This window comes from Micrasema longulum, unplaced genomic scaffold (assembly GCF_059751315.1).
Source record: "Micrasema longulum isolate JH-2025_06_02 unplaced genomic scaffold, ASM5975131v1 h1tg001416l, whole genome shotgun sequence".
Classification (NCBI taxonomy): domain Eukaryota; kingdom Metazoa; phylum Arthropoda; class Insecta; order Trichoptera; family Brachycentridae; genus Micrasema; species Micrasema longulum.
This window is the reverse complement of record NW_028278602.1, coordinates 262,131-279,203: the sequence shown is the minus strand read 5'-3', so window position 1 is coordinate 279,203 and position 17,073 is coordinate 262,131. Positions and strand designations below refer to the sequence as shown.

The window sequence follows — 17,073 nt, the reverse complement described above, 5'->3', positions numbered from 1 at the left end:
AATATCTCCACAAGCGAGTTGTGCCAGCGTCAATTTAGACCGCCAGCTCCATACAAGCCGTGCCAGCGTCTCACGACCGCCAGCTTCACCAGGGTTCCTGCGCACGTCACGCCTCATCATCAGTAGGTTAGTGGAGTTGCGCAACCTTCCCTCCCCAACAATACAGTCCACTCTAAATTTTCCTCCTTCTAGGACGAGGTATTCTTCACACCTCGTCCACTCCTCAACAATTATATTAGTACCAAAGGTCTTAATATTTATACACTTAATGTCAGAAAATATACTAACAGGTTTATTGCCTTTAGACAAATTCTTTATAAAAATCCTGAAAAGGGAAAACGAATAATTTGTAAAATAGGCGCGAAGGTTTTCACGGTCCCCGTTATCAATATGTTTCTACTTTGGGTGATACCGTGTGTGTTGGATTTGTTCCGACGTTTCTATTGCCCACTGCGACACGGTACAAATTACTAGTAATTAAACCCATACTTTTTTCTACAAAACACTTAGTTTACCTTGAAGATGGCTCCTGCAATGGTAGCCGAAACGTCGAAACAAATCTCACACACACGGTATTACCAAAAACATATATTTAATAATTTGTTGTTTCATATCTTATTGTATCTTTTAGTAAATGACGTATAAAAAAACATGAAAATAATGTTTTTTTCTAATAAATTAAAATATCAACCGGCGTTAGGGGTACTTAAATACAGTATTCAATTATACTTGGCAAACGTAATATGGCGGCTCATTTTGAAAATGATTTTAAAACAGTTATATATCTTCCTTTCCCCATCCTCTCCCAAGTGGATCATGTGGATTTTACCAGACGCTTCCAGGAGATTCTATCGCCAGCCAGCACTTTCGCCTCCTCTCGCGTCAACCCCGCATCCCTTGAATCCGCCGAAAGATCGTCATCGTCAGGATGGAGGGAAGCTGCAGGCGTAGAGAAGGGTCAACTTGAGTTTAGGTTCTCCTGAGGCGTGCACAGCACGTGTCCAAGCGAGGCCCACCGCCGCATCCTCAAGACCCTGGTAAAAGGAGGCTGCTGCGTCTATTCTTAAATTTCATTGTTAGTTATGAAATCAAACCAACTTATGGTTAATATTCTCCTCAAGCAATTAGACTCAGAAGTTTGGTGTTTTGAGCTTTGGAAAGGTGCCACGATTTGCACCCATGTAAGATTACCGGCAAGATAATTCTTAATTAAGTAATATCAACCGTTCTTTTCTTAATTAAGTAATATCAACTATTAAGTAATAGTAATCGGAATTTCGTTTTGACCGAGTATAGATCTTCTTTGTTTCGATCGGGTAGGTCCCGCATTAATTTACTCTGTGGTGTTCCGACTCATTCCTGACCTACCGCACCATTTGTTCTGGAAAATGTTTTTGCATAGAAAATTCTAAAAGGCATCGATGTGCATGTAGATTCGTGACGTTTTATCTGTGGCTCTCCTGTCAGACACCACGCGTCCCTATCTCGTTGACACTTAAATTACGATATTATTAGCCGATTAAACGAAGTTTTCCACGCAAGTCACGGCTAAAAGTAAGGAATCATTCCAGTTTATAAATTAAAACAATATTTATCAAATGTGTAACACCGCAATAGGTCAGGTAACCCAATTTCTATGGTAAATTGCAGCCAGGCTTGTTGTCGAGTGATTCTAGATTTTATTGTATGGATAAAATAGCAAGCAAGCTAAGAATTATAATTATAATACTTATTTATGTAATGTAACCTTAATTTGTAAGTTTATAAAAACAATGAATTTACAGATATAATTAACAGCCGGAAAGATCAGTACATATAAATGTACGTACATACAAAAACTGCTTTTTTTTTTCTTTTTGAAATACATAAATACAAATATTTACGCATTTGCTAGTTAATGCTAGATATGCTTATAAGTGCTTATGTGAGTGAGATTCATCTGGTTGAACTACTAGGCAACTAAAATACAATTAATTAAACACGCTTTACATCAAGATAATTGTACATGAAAATCATCAAACATCAAGTTTATGTTATGTACATAGAATTAAGAATAGTCCAAAAACCGCGTACGCACATCAAACAGAAGGCGACTAAACTACTCTTAAATTAGTAGGTTTACGTTTTGACCCATTAGTTTCTTTGTAGACGTCGCTCAGTACGCAACTCCTGATTTGAATTCAACTATGCCGTTTTGTGACCTTTTAAAGTGTAGAAATACTGCTAGAATCTTAAAGCAACAGGATGGGGTCACATTTCATGAGTAATTAGCAAATGAATGTGTATGCAGCAAATGCATTACTTAAAAAATGAATTATTTTTACATCTGTCAGATTGTCGAAGAAACAAAATAAACATTTCGTTAGTGCTGGCAGGGTGGTATTTTTTTCTCCCTACATTGCTCATCTAATGAGAGAACTAATAAAAAATGGATCTCGGATTAAACAACTCTGTGGTGGACATTTGACCGTCATTATCTTTAAAACATCCAAAAGTTTTTAACATGATATAAAATTTGTTTTATATTTTAAGTTTAAAGTTCATTAATTCAATTGCTCTTATTAAATGACCCTCTACTTATCTACTCTGTTTTGTCAATCAATATTTCCGCGTGCGCAATAAAATTTTTGAGAAATTAACAGATTGCTTTTATTTTACCTTACATTTGTGTTATAATTATATTTTTTCCCATCGTGCAACATTACGCGGCCACACCACAAATGCGCGCGGTGGAAGTGGGGCATAGTGGTGGAATTATTGGACATAGTCCGATATATTTAAATATGATTCTACGCTCCTTCTGGACTATTCTTAATCCATCAGGCTTAAATTGGCTTTATGAGTCTTAAATGTGTATTTGTCATAAGCTAGTGCTAACAATACGAAATTGGGTTATTTCGAACGAAAATTTCTTTGAAACTAATTTTAGTATTATAAAATAAACTGTTAGTACCTAATTATAAAGCGATTTGTAATTTTTTCAGGATATTTGTCTTCTGATTATTCAAATATTTACTTAGTATTTCTCGAAAGCAAAACTATGGAAATCGCTTTAGTGAACATTAAGGTTGAGCCGGGGGCTGCCGATGTAGAAGGAGATACTCTCCATACTGAGAAAAGCGGGCCATTTTCCTACAAAGGCGAGGAGCTAGGTATTTGTACCGTGAAGCTTGAACCGGGGATTAGCAAAGGAGGAGATATGCTTAATTCTAGAGAAGAAATACAATATCCTTACAAATGCGAAGAGCCGGGTGTTGCTTGCGTAAAGGCTGAACCGAGGGCTGGCGATGTAGGAGGGGTTATTCTGCACACTGGGGAAGTAGCGTCATGTTCTTACAAAATCGAGGAGTCTGGTGATGCTACCGTGAAGGCTGAACCGGGAACTGGTTCGGACCAGCCTAGAATAACCAGTGATTCAATCAAACATACAGATATGGATATAAATTATCCTGACATTAAACAAGGAAGTTTAGATTCTTCTCGGTACAATAAAATTGCCCCAGGTAAGTAATACTTTATTTTATTTTTATTTATTTATTTTTCCAAACACATATCACTTACATAAGAGTCAGATTTGCCTGTGGTTTGTAGTTGGGATATTTAATTTTATTGAGCTCAGTAGCTCAGGCGCATCAAAGAGAGAGTTGAGAATTTTTAATAGGACTAGAATGTCAGATTTATTTCGACGGCCTTGAAGAGAAGATATATTTAAGCTAGTTTCTAACTCTTTAAACGTATATTGGTCTCTGGATAAGCCCAACCTCCAGCCTATCTATCTCAAAAATCGACTTTGAACTGATATGATGTATTTGAATGAAGTTCTTATGATTAAACCATGGCTAACCTAACTAAAAACTAGCTTTAAAGGCCGAGGACGCGACGGGTTGGCGCGAAGGAACGCGCGGGGCGGTGACTTCGTGGGCCGAGAAACGAACAAGGGCGCACACCACCTGACCGGGAATGCATTTATTGCCTACAGCTTTCTAATACCCTTTGAAGACGTGCCAATATTGCGCAAGTCGTGGCTGTAAAGTCGGATTTTTGGTATATTTTTTTTTATATTGCTAGCGGTAGTTTTAAAATGGATGGTTTGCAGAGATATATTTTTTTCTAAAATTAAAGAATTCACGGTTAAGTCGTTAGGGTATTTTCGGACTTTAATAAATGTTAATAAAGTAGCTTACAGCGGTTTTAACCATAAAATTGTTCTTGTTTCAGGTTTACCAGCAAACCAGAAATCGCACCAGTTACGAGTACCTAAAACAGTTGGAAAACCATTATCTTGCTCAGAGTGCAAATATAAATGTTCATATAAACGTTTATTAAAATCACACATGTTAACTCATAGTGGTGAGAAACCATTCTCATGCTCTGAGTGTCAACGTACGTTTTCACAGAAATGTCAGTTGAAAAAGCACCTGTTCATTCATTCTGGACTAAAACCATTCTCATGCGCAGAGTGCCAATTTAAATGTTCTCACAAGGGTACATTACAATCACACATGTTAACTCATACGGGTGAGAAACCGTTTTCATGCTCAGAATGCGAATATAAATGTTCTCTCAAATGTTCTTTGACAAAACACATGATAACTCATTCCAGCGAGAAACCGTTCTCATGCTTAGAATGTAAATATAAATGTTCGTATAAAAGTTCGTTGAAATCACATATGTTAACTCATACTGGTGAAAGGCCATTTTCATGCGCAGAGTGCGAATACAAATGTTCGCTAAAAGGCAAATTAAAATCTCACATGTTAATTCACACTGGAGAGAAGCCATTCTCATGCTCAAAGTGCCAATCTAGGTTTACACAGAGGGATGGTTTAAAATCACACATGTTAACTCATACCGGTGAGAAACCATTCTCATGCTCACACTGTAATTATAAATGTGCGCATAGAAGTACTTTAAAATCACACATGTTTACTCATGCTGGTGAAAGACCATTCTCATGCTTAGAGTGCAATTACAAATGTTCACATAGAAGCACATTAAAATCACATATGTTAATTCATACTGGCGAGAAACCATTCTCATGCTCAGAGTGTCAACATAAATTTTTACTCAGCCGGCAATTGAAATTACACATGTACACTCATACTGATTTAAAACCATTCTCGTGCTTAGAGTGCGCATATAAATGTTCACGCATAAATGATTTGAGAAGGCACTCGTTAACTCATACTGGTGAGAAACCATTCTCATGCCCAGAGTGTCAATATAAATGCTCACATAAAAGTCATTTGAAATCACACATCTTAACTCATACCGGTGAGAAACCATTCTCATGCTCGGACTGCCAGTTTAAGTGTTCTCAGAAAACACATTTAAAATCACACATTTTAACTCATACCCGTGAGAAACCATTCTCGTGCTCAGAGTGCCTATACAAATGTTCACGGAGTGGTGCATTAAAATCGCACATGCTGAGCCATACTTCAAAAAATTAGTTTTGATTGTTAATCCAATCTTTTCGAAAGAAGATTTAATTCACTCTTTTAATCACATTGGTGAGAAAGTTTCAACTTTGAGATTGCTAAAATATATTTAATGACGTTGGTGGATATAAATAGTTTTAGCACAAATCCCATTTTGTACGGCTAAGACATGCATTGATATCAGTATTTTTTAGAGACTTTCATGTCTGTATATGATGTCAATTTATCGCATGTTGATGACAAGTGATTTGCAAATTTTGGGTGTGTCTTTATTCACTTTTTACATTGATTAGTTTTTCAATAAATTGCTATAATTTAACCTAATTATTTTTACAATTTTGAAAATCAAATGCCGCCTGCATAACGCCTATTCTCCTCTATGGCTGCGAATCGTGGCACCTCACTGGGGCCCTAAAGAGCAAAATATTGAGATTGGAGAATAGGTGTCTCAGAGGAATCCTGGGCGAGCGGTGGTGTGACTTTGTGTGGAATGAAGTAATAAGAAAACGGACGCATCGAACTCCGGTGACAACTGTCATCAAGCGGAGGCGATACGGTTGGCTTGGCTATGTGCTGCGGATGCCTCCTGAGAGCCTTAACCACGCTCGCCCACTTTACAAGGCATCAGGTTCTCGACGTCCTGGACGTCCACTGGTGACTGTTCGTTGGCAGTTCATGGCAGAACTACGGGACGCGAATCTGACTTGGGAGGACGCGCAGAAGCTGGCAGCCGACAGAGATGCCTGGAGGATCTTCGTGGACACCATATGCTCTAACTAGGGAGCGGACATGGATTGATGATGACTAGTTTTTGCAATTAATTTACATTTTGTCTTTTTACAATATATTCATATTAAATTAATTTTCTATTTGTATGTTTCATATTTTCTTCACAATTTTTATTATCGGCTCTAGATTGTAATGTAAGGTCCATGTATTTGGGAATCGAACAGAACATGTGAAATATTATGGTAGCGTGAGATTTTTTTAATTTTTTATTATTGTTTTTTTTAACAAACTTCATAAGAGTTAAAACAGAGTATTGAAAAATAAAGGAAAATTAAATAGCAATCAAAAATCACAAAAATTCCACAAAGGCGTTCTGCCTGGCTATACAAGAAAGCTTTATGAATTTTTGCTCCCATGATAAACCGACGGGTATAATATTTTTGTGTAATACAAGAAAGAGAAAACAAAATATTCTGCTAATGATAAGAATGTATTTTTTATTTTATAGTAATTAAAAAAAAGAAATAAATAATATTTTTAAAAAACATAAAAATATTCCTTATTATTAAAGGGCAACAAAATAAATCGTAGAAAAAAAGAGTTCATATCTTTAGTTTGTATCCAGGATAGTGCGTGTTTTTTAAAAGAAGGAAAATTTTGAAAATTTGGAATCGATGAAATATTATCAGTAAAAAAAATAAAAAAAATTGGGCCTATAAAATATGCATGTCTCTGTGCGAGCCTCGTTTTACAATGTGGTATTTCTAACACACGCTTCCTTCTTTGACTTGATCTATTTGATTTACTTGTAAATAAATTTTGGTTCTGAAATATATATTTTAAACATTGAAAACAATATATTTTTTTTAGGTCTAAAAGTTTAGCTTCTTGGAACAATTGGAAAGAGGGAAAAGTACGATTTTTGAATGATGAACGATTTAATGAATTATTCATTCGATTTGTAAATTTAGTCGATTATTTTCACCTGTAATGGAGAATTCACTTCCCTCTCTTCTCAGTCCAATGAAGTACATATTATCTACTTCTTGATTACTTTCTTTCAGCACAAAGATGCTAAGGCTACCAGATTTCAGAGAGCTTCTTCGGGCAACTTTTCTCGTATGACAACGAGCAAGTTTTCCGTGTATGTGGGCACCGCCAAGGAGACTTATGTCCTTAGATGCGGTGTGCGGTATGTGGTGGGCGAGCTGTAATGGAGATACCGAAAAGCAACATGAATAACAATGCTTTTAAAACCCTTGTCCATGAATGGATAACTAAACAAACAAACAAACAACAAACAAACTATCACGCCGTTTCCCCGTATGGGTGGTAGGCAGAGAGGATAGTCATATTACTCCACTACTTCGGGAACTACACTGGCTACGTTTTCCACAGAGGGTCGAATACAAACTCTGTTGGCTTATGTATAAGTCACTGCACAACTCGGCTCCGGAATATCTAAGGGAACTATGCATTCCAGATGAACTAGCTGACAGGCGTCTCACGCTTAGATCAGCTACGTCTACGGCGAGAGGAAAAGTTATTATACCTCTACGCAAACAGCGCACTAAATTTGGTGAACGCGCATTTGCGGTCGCAGGCCCTATGGCATGGAATGCTCTCCCAGCGGAGGTGCGAGGCTGTGAAAGTGAAGTGATGTTTCGGAAAAAACTTAAAACCCACTTGTTCTCTAAATCATTTGAATAAATCCGTAGCACGTGACAACAAAATAAATTATTTGAATTAAATTACAAATTTAAAAGCTTCAATTAAATTAACTTAACAATAGAATCACCATGTAAAGCGCCCTTGAGGTATTTTATTACGAAAATGGCGCTATATAAGTTATCCATAATTAATTAATTAATTAATCACTCTGTCTTGCATACAGACCTCGCATCCTATACATTTATACATCTTCTCATGCACGCACTCCGATCATTCCTACTCTTGACATGTCCATCTTCAAATATTTGATAGACTCGATCATGCCATGTCTTTCTCCGTCTTCCTCGTTTTCAGCATCCATCAACATTCGCATCGTAGATCCTTTTAGCCGTTCTTTCGCTGTCCATTCGCTCTACATGCCCAAACCAGCGTGGCCCCCTTTCTTGACTCAGTCGATAATGCAAGTCTTATACCCGTACGCAGAGATAAAACTTAAGGTGAGGTAAGTACATTCTATTGTCTTTACCGTCGGGTTATTCTCTGCATGAGATTAGAATGTACTTTCCTCACCTTAAGTTTTGTCTCTGCATACGGTTATTAGCCTTACACAGCTCACGGATATCGACATTTGTGCACCTATCATACATAATTTTATCACAAATTCGCCTGAGGGATCGCATTTCGACAGCATTTAACCTACTTTCATGATAATTTTTCCAATTCCATACTTCACTCCCATACATTAGAGTTTGCACTAGAACTTGGCTCCTGAAAAAAAATAATATATATGTATATATATATAGGTACTATAAAAATAAATGTAAGACAAACTCCCTATCTAAACACGAGTTTTTACTCTATTAGAGAGTTAAAAACGTTATTATTAACTATGTATAAAAAACAGGTTACTGCGTTTCTTATATATTATCGTATATATTATAAACTATACCGCCAAGGTGAAGGTATGACGTCATATCTTCTCATCATAACCAAGGGAACAGACGTTTACATACAAAACACACGAGAAAAACTGTTTCCTCGTGAGACAAGAGCGGTTCAGGATACCACCCCTGGGCTGGTATTCCAAACGAAATTATAGCGCGGTATAGCGCGTTTTTACGTACTAAATACGCATTATAGCGCGCTGTAAACGCGTTCGGAATACCGTAATATGAAATAAGTATGAAAATTTGGCATATGGTAGAGATTCTCCCGTAGCCACTTCTGCTAATTCTGCCGCTAGGGGCGCTGTCAGTGTGGCAAACTTTAGTTCGTTTGCGTTTGTCTATCACTTTACATTAAATTTTATCTGTGGTTCTTCTGTCAAGCAATAGGTGCGCGTCTCTTCTAGTGGAAAATATAAATACATAAATTACAATATTATTGGACGCTCAAACTACGTTTTTCCATAAAATTCAAAGTAAAAAGTAAGTAGCAATTGCACTATGTAAAGAAGAACAATGTATTTTATATTCTATTTGTTGCACCACAACAGGCCCCGTTACAACGGCGAATCTCAGCCCGGCTTGTGAAAAATCGCATTTAGTTATTGTCATCTCACCGGGAATCGAACCCGGAACTCGTGCTTGAAGCAATCTCTAATGTAAATACAATATTGTTAAGAATGGAATTTAATAAATGGGTGTCTTGTATTAACCATTGAATAATAATTGGATTTCATTTTTTTTGTCAACCAACATATCTTCTTTTTCTTTTCTACATCTGCTCCTAAGTGAAGCATGTGGCCATCTGCAGTTGCCTCCATGAGACCCTATCGTCAGCCAGCATTTGCGCCTCTTCCCACGTAAACTCAGCGCCCCTTATTCCGCCGAATAAAGTCGAAAGATCGTCATCTACGACCTTCCAGGACGGCATGAGCCCGCAGGTTTAAAGAAGAGGCAACCTAAGTTTAGGTTCTCCTGGAGCATATGCAGCAAGTGTCCGAGCCAGGTCCACCGCCGCATCCTGAAGACGCTCGTTATAGGAGGCTGTTGCGTCCGTTATCGGACTTCAGTGTTAGTTATAGAATCGAACCACCTTATACTTAACATTCTTCAAAACTCAGAAGTTTGGTGTTTAAAGCTTTGGTAAGGTGCCAAGATTCGCACCTATATAGGAAGCACTGGCATTATACAAGAGTTGACCGAGTATAGACTAGAGTTCCAGACGACACGCATCATGTTAAAAGTTGCCCCAGCTATTCCTAGGCGGGTTGCGAGCTCTTTGTGCATGTTTTCTTCCTCAGTTATGTGAACTCCCAAGTATTTAAAGCTGTCAAAATATACTGAAGTGGTAATTCATAATAGTTTTTATCATTCTATATATCATAAACACTGCGTGTTTCATTCAATGGTTTATAGAATAATAAATATTTTTCTATCAATATAAAACTATTACAAAGAACTCTTCTTTTTCTTCATCTTCGTTTTAATCTGTTGATCTGTTATGGCAGAAAGCTGTTACTCTTGGGACGTTGAGATCCAACTGTCTCTCCATCTTTCAGATGGTCTACCATAAAATCGATGACAAGGTGGAATTTCCTTAGCCGCAATGTAAGGGATTCTGGAGTAGTCCATTCTGTTAACATTTCTGACGTTCTAAGGAGAATATTTATTCTGGTTGTGTTAGTTCTTGTTTCTATCCCATATGTCATAATTGGCCTGGCATACGTCTTATATAATCCGAACTTTGCTCAAAGAACAAAGAACTCAATATAATAAAACAAATTGCTTTGAGCTGTTTTTATTGCTGTGTTTATAGATTCCATTTTAAATCAAGTCTAAAACAAATAATCATAGTTAAGTAAACTTCTACTTCTACCATCACGCCATTCCCCGTAGGGGTAGGCAGAGAGAATGGACCGCCACACACGTCTATCCTGGCATATATTCCTAGCTTCTTTCACATTCATACATCTTGTCATACATGCCCTTCGGTTCTGTCTGCTTTTGACATGACCAGACTTTAGATTTTGGTTAATCTGATCATGCCACGTCTTCCTTGGTCGTTTTTGTCTCACTTTACTGTTAATTTTTGTCATATATACTTGTTTTACCATTCTTTCATCGTCCATTCGTTCTACGTGACCAAACCATCTCAGAGACCCTATCCTAATTTTATCAATTATACTTGACTCAGATTCACACTCGCGCCTGATTTCATCATTCATAACCCTGTCATACATTAATTTACATTTATTATAAATTGTTTACATTTATTATGCAGTCAGTTATAGTTTAGTAAATTCTTCCTGTAATTCATAAAATCAAACTAAATGAACGAAGAAGAATTGTATATATTATTAATTAACTAGTTAATAATATTTCTCATTCTTTTCCAACTCAAATAAAACCCGCGTTCTACGCTAATAACAGTATAAATAAACTTACTCAAAAACATTCTAAAATAACAAATGGCACATTTAAATATTGCACAACTCTATAATAAATTAACTAGTAGGTAGTCATGTTATTATTTATTTTTGCATAAAAATGTCTGCCTTAAAACAGGTTGTACCTAGTTAGGGAGACTAGACATAATCCAGAGATATCTATCACCTAAGTATGTATATGTAGATAAAGAAATTGTATTTTTAGTTTGTATATAATTGTATGATTATATTATATAAATAAACATATAAGAAATAATAAAAATACAGTAAATAAACTAAAACAATCTGGAATTTACTATTTAAACTGCATCTTGTGCCCCATCTTCGAACGACTATTAGAAGATTAAAATATATATCTTGATTAATCCCAGCAACGGATTTTTATTAAACGAAATAGAACTACTTTTTTTTCTTGTATTCTATATATAAAATTGATATTTAGTCATTTTAAAGTATATTATACGATTTCCAGGAAAATTATTTCTAGATTATTCAACGGTTTACTTTTTGTTTCTCGAAAGCAAAATTGTGGAAATAGCTTCAGTTATTATAATGGCTGAACCGAGGATCGGCAATGTCAAGGGGTGTATTCTCCATACTAAGGAAAGAGCGCCATATCTATACAAAAAAGAGGAGCTAGGTATTGCTTCCGTAAAGGCTGAAAAAGAGACTGGCGATGTAGAAGGGCTTATTCTTCATACTGAGGAAGGAGCGTCATATCCCTACAAAAGCGAGGACCCAGATGTTGCTACCGTGAATGCTGAACCGGGAACTAGTGATATAGAAGAGAATATTCTGCATTCTGTAGAAGGAACGCCATATCCTCACAAAAGCGAGGAGCTACTTATTGCTACCATCAAGGCTGAACCAAGGCCTGGTGATTTAGCAGGAGACTTTTTTCATACTGGGGAAAGGATGCTATATCCCTGCAAAAGTGAGGATCCAGGTGTTGATATCGTGAAGACTGAACCGAGGAATGACGATATGGAAGATGATATTCTGCATACTGTGGAAAGAACGCCATATCTCTATAAAAGCGAGGAGTTACTTATTGCTACAATCAAGGTTGAACCAAAAACTGAAAATGTAGGAGGAGATATTCTTCATACTGAAGAAAGGATGCCAAATCCCTGCAAAAATGAGGATCCAGGTGTTGCTACCGTGAAGACTGAACCGGGAACTGGCGATATAGAAGAGGGAATTCTGCATACTGTGGGAGAAGCGCCATATCCCTACAAAACCGAGGAGTTAGGTCTTACCGTAAAGTCTGAACCTGGGACCAGTACTGGCCAGTCTAAGAAAACCGGTGATATAATTATCCATACCGAGATGGACATTGACTGTCCTGATATTAAAGAAAAAAGTTTGAATTCCCCATGTGACAATAAAATTGCCTCAAGTAAGTAATATTTTTTCACAAATTATCTACTTGCAGATTTCCTCTTTAAACTGTGAATGATGTTATGCAGAGGAATTAAACTTATTTTGCATCAATTGTTGACAAAATTTAGGATATTAGAATCGTCAAATATTTTTACTTTGTGATGGATTCCTCCAAATACAAACCATGTTATTAGCTTTTTAGTACCTAGAATCATTTAATTATCCAGAAATTCATTCGCCCGTTTGTTTTGTAGCTGCAAGGTAAAAAAATCGCTTTAAAGAAGTATGCCCCTTAATAAGTGTTAAGTAAATAACAGCATTTATCGATACTATTCCTGGACGATTACCTTTCTTTCCCAGCCTTACCTTGACCCATCTTTATGGTACCTACCTAACATCAAGATAGAAGAAATACAAAATTAGAAGATTCGGATTTAGAAAAAAAACAAAACAACATTTTTCACTTCATATAAAATTGCATAAAAAGTGTTTGGATTCGTCGCGCGTCGTTGAAAACATTGTTACATTTTATAGTGCATTTTGTCATACAGTGCCCGAAATTGAAGAACATTCACATCATATTAAAGGTAGGTATCCATTCCATGTTCCTATCCTTTCTTCAAATATTTCCCTATCACAAAAATGAATGAAATTCGTTTTTCATTTACAGTTCGCCTTTTCGTTAGCAATAAGTAAGTTAACGGAAGTGTTTTAAGCAGAGTTCTTTCTGTATATCCTATAAGTATATTTTTTGAATTTTATTCATACTAAATATAATATGTAATATAATATATCATCAGCATTCCCTTTCCGCACCTATATACATATTTTATATATACCTTCTAAATTGTGTTATTTCCAAATTAATAATAATAGTAGAAAGTCCTTTTAAAACGTCTTAATTGTTATTAAAAAGTTCTTATTTAATGTTTTAAATACGCTAACATTGCGGTAAATACTTTTATACTATATTCAAAACATTTATTCAATGACTTACAGCGGTTTCAACGATAACATGTTTCTTGTTTTGTTTCAGATTTACCAGCAAGCCATAAATCGCACTTGTCAACTGGTAGTATTGAGAAAAGATTATCATGCTTAGAGTGTCAATATAAATGTAAGCAAAAAAGTCATTTTAAAGCACACATGTTGACGCATACTGGTGAGAAACCATTCTCATGTTCATATTGTCAATATAAATGTGCAAATAGAAGTAATTTGAGTTCCCACATGTTGACGCATACTAGTGAGAAACCGTTCTCATGTTCAAATTGTCCATATAAATGTACATATAAAAGTAATCTAAAATCGCACATGTTGACTCATACTAATGTGAGACCATTTTCATGCTCACAATGTCAACATAAATTTTTACTCATCAGTCATTTGAAAGCGCACATGCTCACACATGCTGGTCTGAAACCATTCTCATGCACAGAGTGCAAATTTAAATGTTTACGAAAAGGTGAATTGAAAACGCACATGTTAATTCATATTGGTGAGAAACCCTTTTCATGTTCGGAGTGCGATTTTAAATCAGCATATAGAAATAGATTAAAATCACATATGTTGGCTCATACCGGTGCGAAACCATACTCATGCTCACAGTGCGAATTCAAAAGTACATATAGCAGTTCATTAAAATCACACATGTCAACTCATACTGGTGTGCGTCCATTTTCATGCCCAGTGTGCCAATACAAATTTACAGGAAAAAGTCATTTAAAATTGCACATGTTAACTCACACTGGCGAGAAGCCATTCTCATGCTCAAAGTGCCAATGTAAATTTTCACAGAGAGGTAATTTGAAATCGCACATGTTTACTCACACTGGAGAGAAACCATTTTCATGCTCTCGGTGTAATTATAAATGCTTGCATAAAGACCAATTAAAAAAGCATATGTTAACTCACACTGGTGAGAAGCCATTCTCATGCTCAAAGTGCCAATCTAAATTTGCACGTAGAGATTATTTGAAAGCGCACATGTTAACGCATACTGGCGAGAAACCATTCTCATGCTCAGAATGCAATTACAAATGTTCGCAGAAATATCGATTAAAAACGCATATGTTTGCCCACACTGGTGAGAAACCATTCTCATGCTCAGAGTGCCAATTCAAATGTTCACAAAAAAGTAATTTGAGATCACACATGTTTACTCATACTGAAACGAGGCCTTTCTCATGCTCAGAATGCGAATATGAATGTTTACGGAAAAATTTATTGATATCGCACATGTTGACCCATATTTGCAAAAATCTATTCTCCTGCTCTGGTTGTGAGCTTAAGTTTTCCAAAAAAAGTGATTTAATTCACCACTCTTTAAATCACATTGGTGAGAAAGTTTTAACTGTGAAATTACTAAAAATGGTTTAAATTAATTGTTAAATGCTGTTGATGCACGGTAATTTCGAAATCCCTTCATTATGTAAGGCTGAGACAAGCATTTATCTCAATATTATCTACATGGTACATTAATAAATCATTCCTCGGTAATTAACCGTTTTTTTTATATATTTTATTTATTTATTTTTATTTATTTATTTAATTTTACAATACGCCCAAGGGGCATTTACAAAAAATATACAGTTAAGTATAAACATAGTGCGTAAAAATTTAAAAGATAAACAATACATTTAGAAACAATAAGAAGCATACTGCCATGCAAAATAAAAAGTGAAACTTTACATAGTAAAAAGAAAAAATAATTTTATATGGATATAATAAAAGTAATTGAATTAAAAAGCAAATTGTAAGTAACTTGTAAAGAATTCAAACAAAAAAATAAATACATTTTCATATATTTATAAGTGTAAAAATAAATATACAGGTAACTACAAACAAAGAAAGTAATAATTTTATAAATACACAACACATTAAAAGAAATAAAAAAAGATTTTATATACATGTAGAAACAATAAAAAGCAAACTGCAATGCAAAATAAAAAGCGAAACTTTGCATAAAAAAAAAAAAGATTAAAAATATGAATATAAGAACAATGTTAAAATTAAAAAACAAATTGTAAATAACTTGTTAAGAATTCTAAATATATATATACACACATATATACACATACATATATACGTATAAAAAAAATGTTATTAACAAATTAATCTTAAAAACAAATAATGAAAATTAGTTAACAGTAAGTATATGTATATATATATATTATGTTGCATATAATCAGGTCTCCAGTGATTAATAATATTAAAATAAGTATCGATGTAAATATTAGACTCATTGATATACTCGTATCATGCGCGATCCGTCCATATATTGGATGGAACCAATGCTTAAAAATGTCACCTCTGACGGTATCTTTTTTATTTTTATTTAATAAAATCAGCCATAAGTCAACTAATCCTTTAAATAACTACAATAAATATTTTTTTATTGGTTTGTAGTTTAAATCGTAGCGATCTGTGGTGGGTTAGATGTCCATTCATTAATAACTTCTAAAAAAATGCGACGACCCCACACACAACCTTTCGGCTGCGCAGTTATGCGCAAACTGGTATAAAATACACTGCGCTTTGTCTGATTCTAGATCATGGAACTGCGTAAATGCTCAAGTTCTTTTAAGGCGGTCTCTCGGTACAGGAGTTTTAAGTCCTCGCATGCGCAAATAAAGATATTTAATATCAGTGGATACAATTCTAACAAACACATCCAGGCTTATTTTCTATGTATTGTGACGATTTTATAACAAATTTAGCACTTAAATCAGTTGACACGGTGGCATTATAATATTTAACTATGAAATATAACAGTTTTATTCTAAAATTGTGGAATAACATTGCTTTTTAGTTTATTCCAGAGTACTTAATTTGAATTTCTGTGTTAGAAGTAGTCACAAATTTTACCTATGCAAGTGACCTATGTAATGTTAGAGTACTAATTCACCATATAATCCTTAAGCTCTTTTGCATGGAACCAAAGCGATTATTTTTTTTTGTTTGAGTTTTAGTTTAACAACAAACGTATAACGGATGGTTTCAATCTGCGCTTGCAAGAGTACCCACGGCTTGTTGTATTGCTGTAAACTGTAGCTAATTTCGTAGTTATTATTATTATGGGAACTTATATAGGGCCATTTTCGTAATATGATACCTCAAGGGTGCTTTACATAGTGATTCTTTGGATAAATAAATTAAATCGAAGCTTTTAAATTTGTAATTTAACTAAAACAACTTATTTTACTATCACATGCCACGGATTTATTCAAATGATTTAGAGAACAAGTAGGTTTTAAGTTTTAAGATGGAACATATTATTTTATTGTAGACAAAAAGTAAAATAATTTCATTTTTTTAAGGAAAAATATTGTATACTTTCATGAAACAAATTTGCATAATCTTAATGAGATATTAAAAATGCTTTAAAAAACACACTTTAAAATGTGCTTAGTAATTTTCATTTACGAATACTTTGATAAAAATAAAATTTATTTGAAA

At 35.0% G+C, this 17,073-nt stretch overlaps 2 protein-coding genes across 2 annotated transcripts; both read left to right on the top strand.

Annotated features, from left to right (window-relative positions):
• The first annotated feature begins 1,237 nt into the window (after nt 1–1,237).
• Nucleotides 1,238–6,639, top strand: LOC148275466 (uncharacterized). The gene is made up of 3 exons (XM_088235682.1): nt 1,238–1,554; nt 2,985–3,503; nt 4,219–6,639. Exons 2-3 carry the CDS (start codon nt 3,041–3,043, stop codon nt 5,451–5,453), a joined length of 1,698 nt encoding a protein of 565 aa, XP_088091808.1. The 5' UTR covers nt 1,238–1,554; nt 2,985–3,040; the 3' UTR covers nt 5,454–6,639.
• Nucleotides 6,640–9,152: 2,513 nt separating this feature from the next.
• On the top strand, nt 9,153–15,111 carry LOC148275465 (uncharacterized). The gene is made up of 3 exons (XM_088235680.1): nt 9,153–9,268; nt 11,705–12,631; nt 13,652–15,111. The coding sequence occupies exons 2-3, from the start codon at nt 11,785–11,787 to the stop codon at nt 14,992–14,994; spliced, it is 2,190 nt and encodes a 729-aa protein (XP_088091806.1). The 5' UTR covers nt 9,153–9,268; nt 11,705–11,784; the 3' UTR covers nt 14,995–15,111.
• Nucleotides 15,112–17,073: the final 1,962 nt, after the last annotated feature.

Coding starts and splice junctions, on each gene's coding strand:
- LOC148275466 (XM_088235682.1), top strand. CDS start 3,041: ATGGAAATCGCTTTAGTGAACATTAAGGTTGAGCCGGGGGCTGCCGAT. Junction 3,504..4,218: donor GTACAATAAAATTGCCCCAG/GTAAGTAATACT, acceptor TTCTTGTTTCAG/GTTTACCAGCAAACCAGAAA.
- LOC148275465 (XM_088235680.1), top strand. CDS start 11,785: ATGGCTGAACCGAGGATCGGCAATGTCAAGGGGTGTATTCTCCATACT. Junction 12,632..13,651: donor TGACAATAAAATTGCCTCAA/GTAAGTAATATT, acceptor GTTTTGTTTCAG/ATTTACCAGCAAGCCATAAA.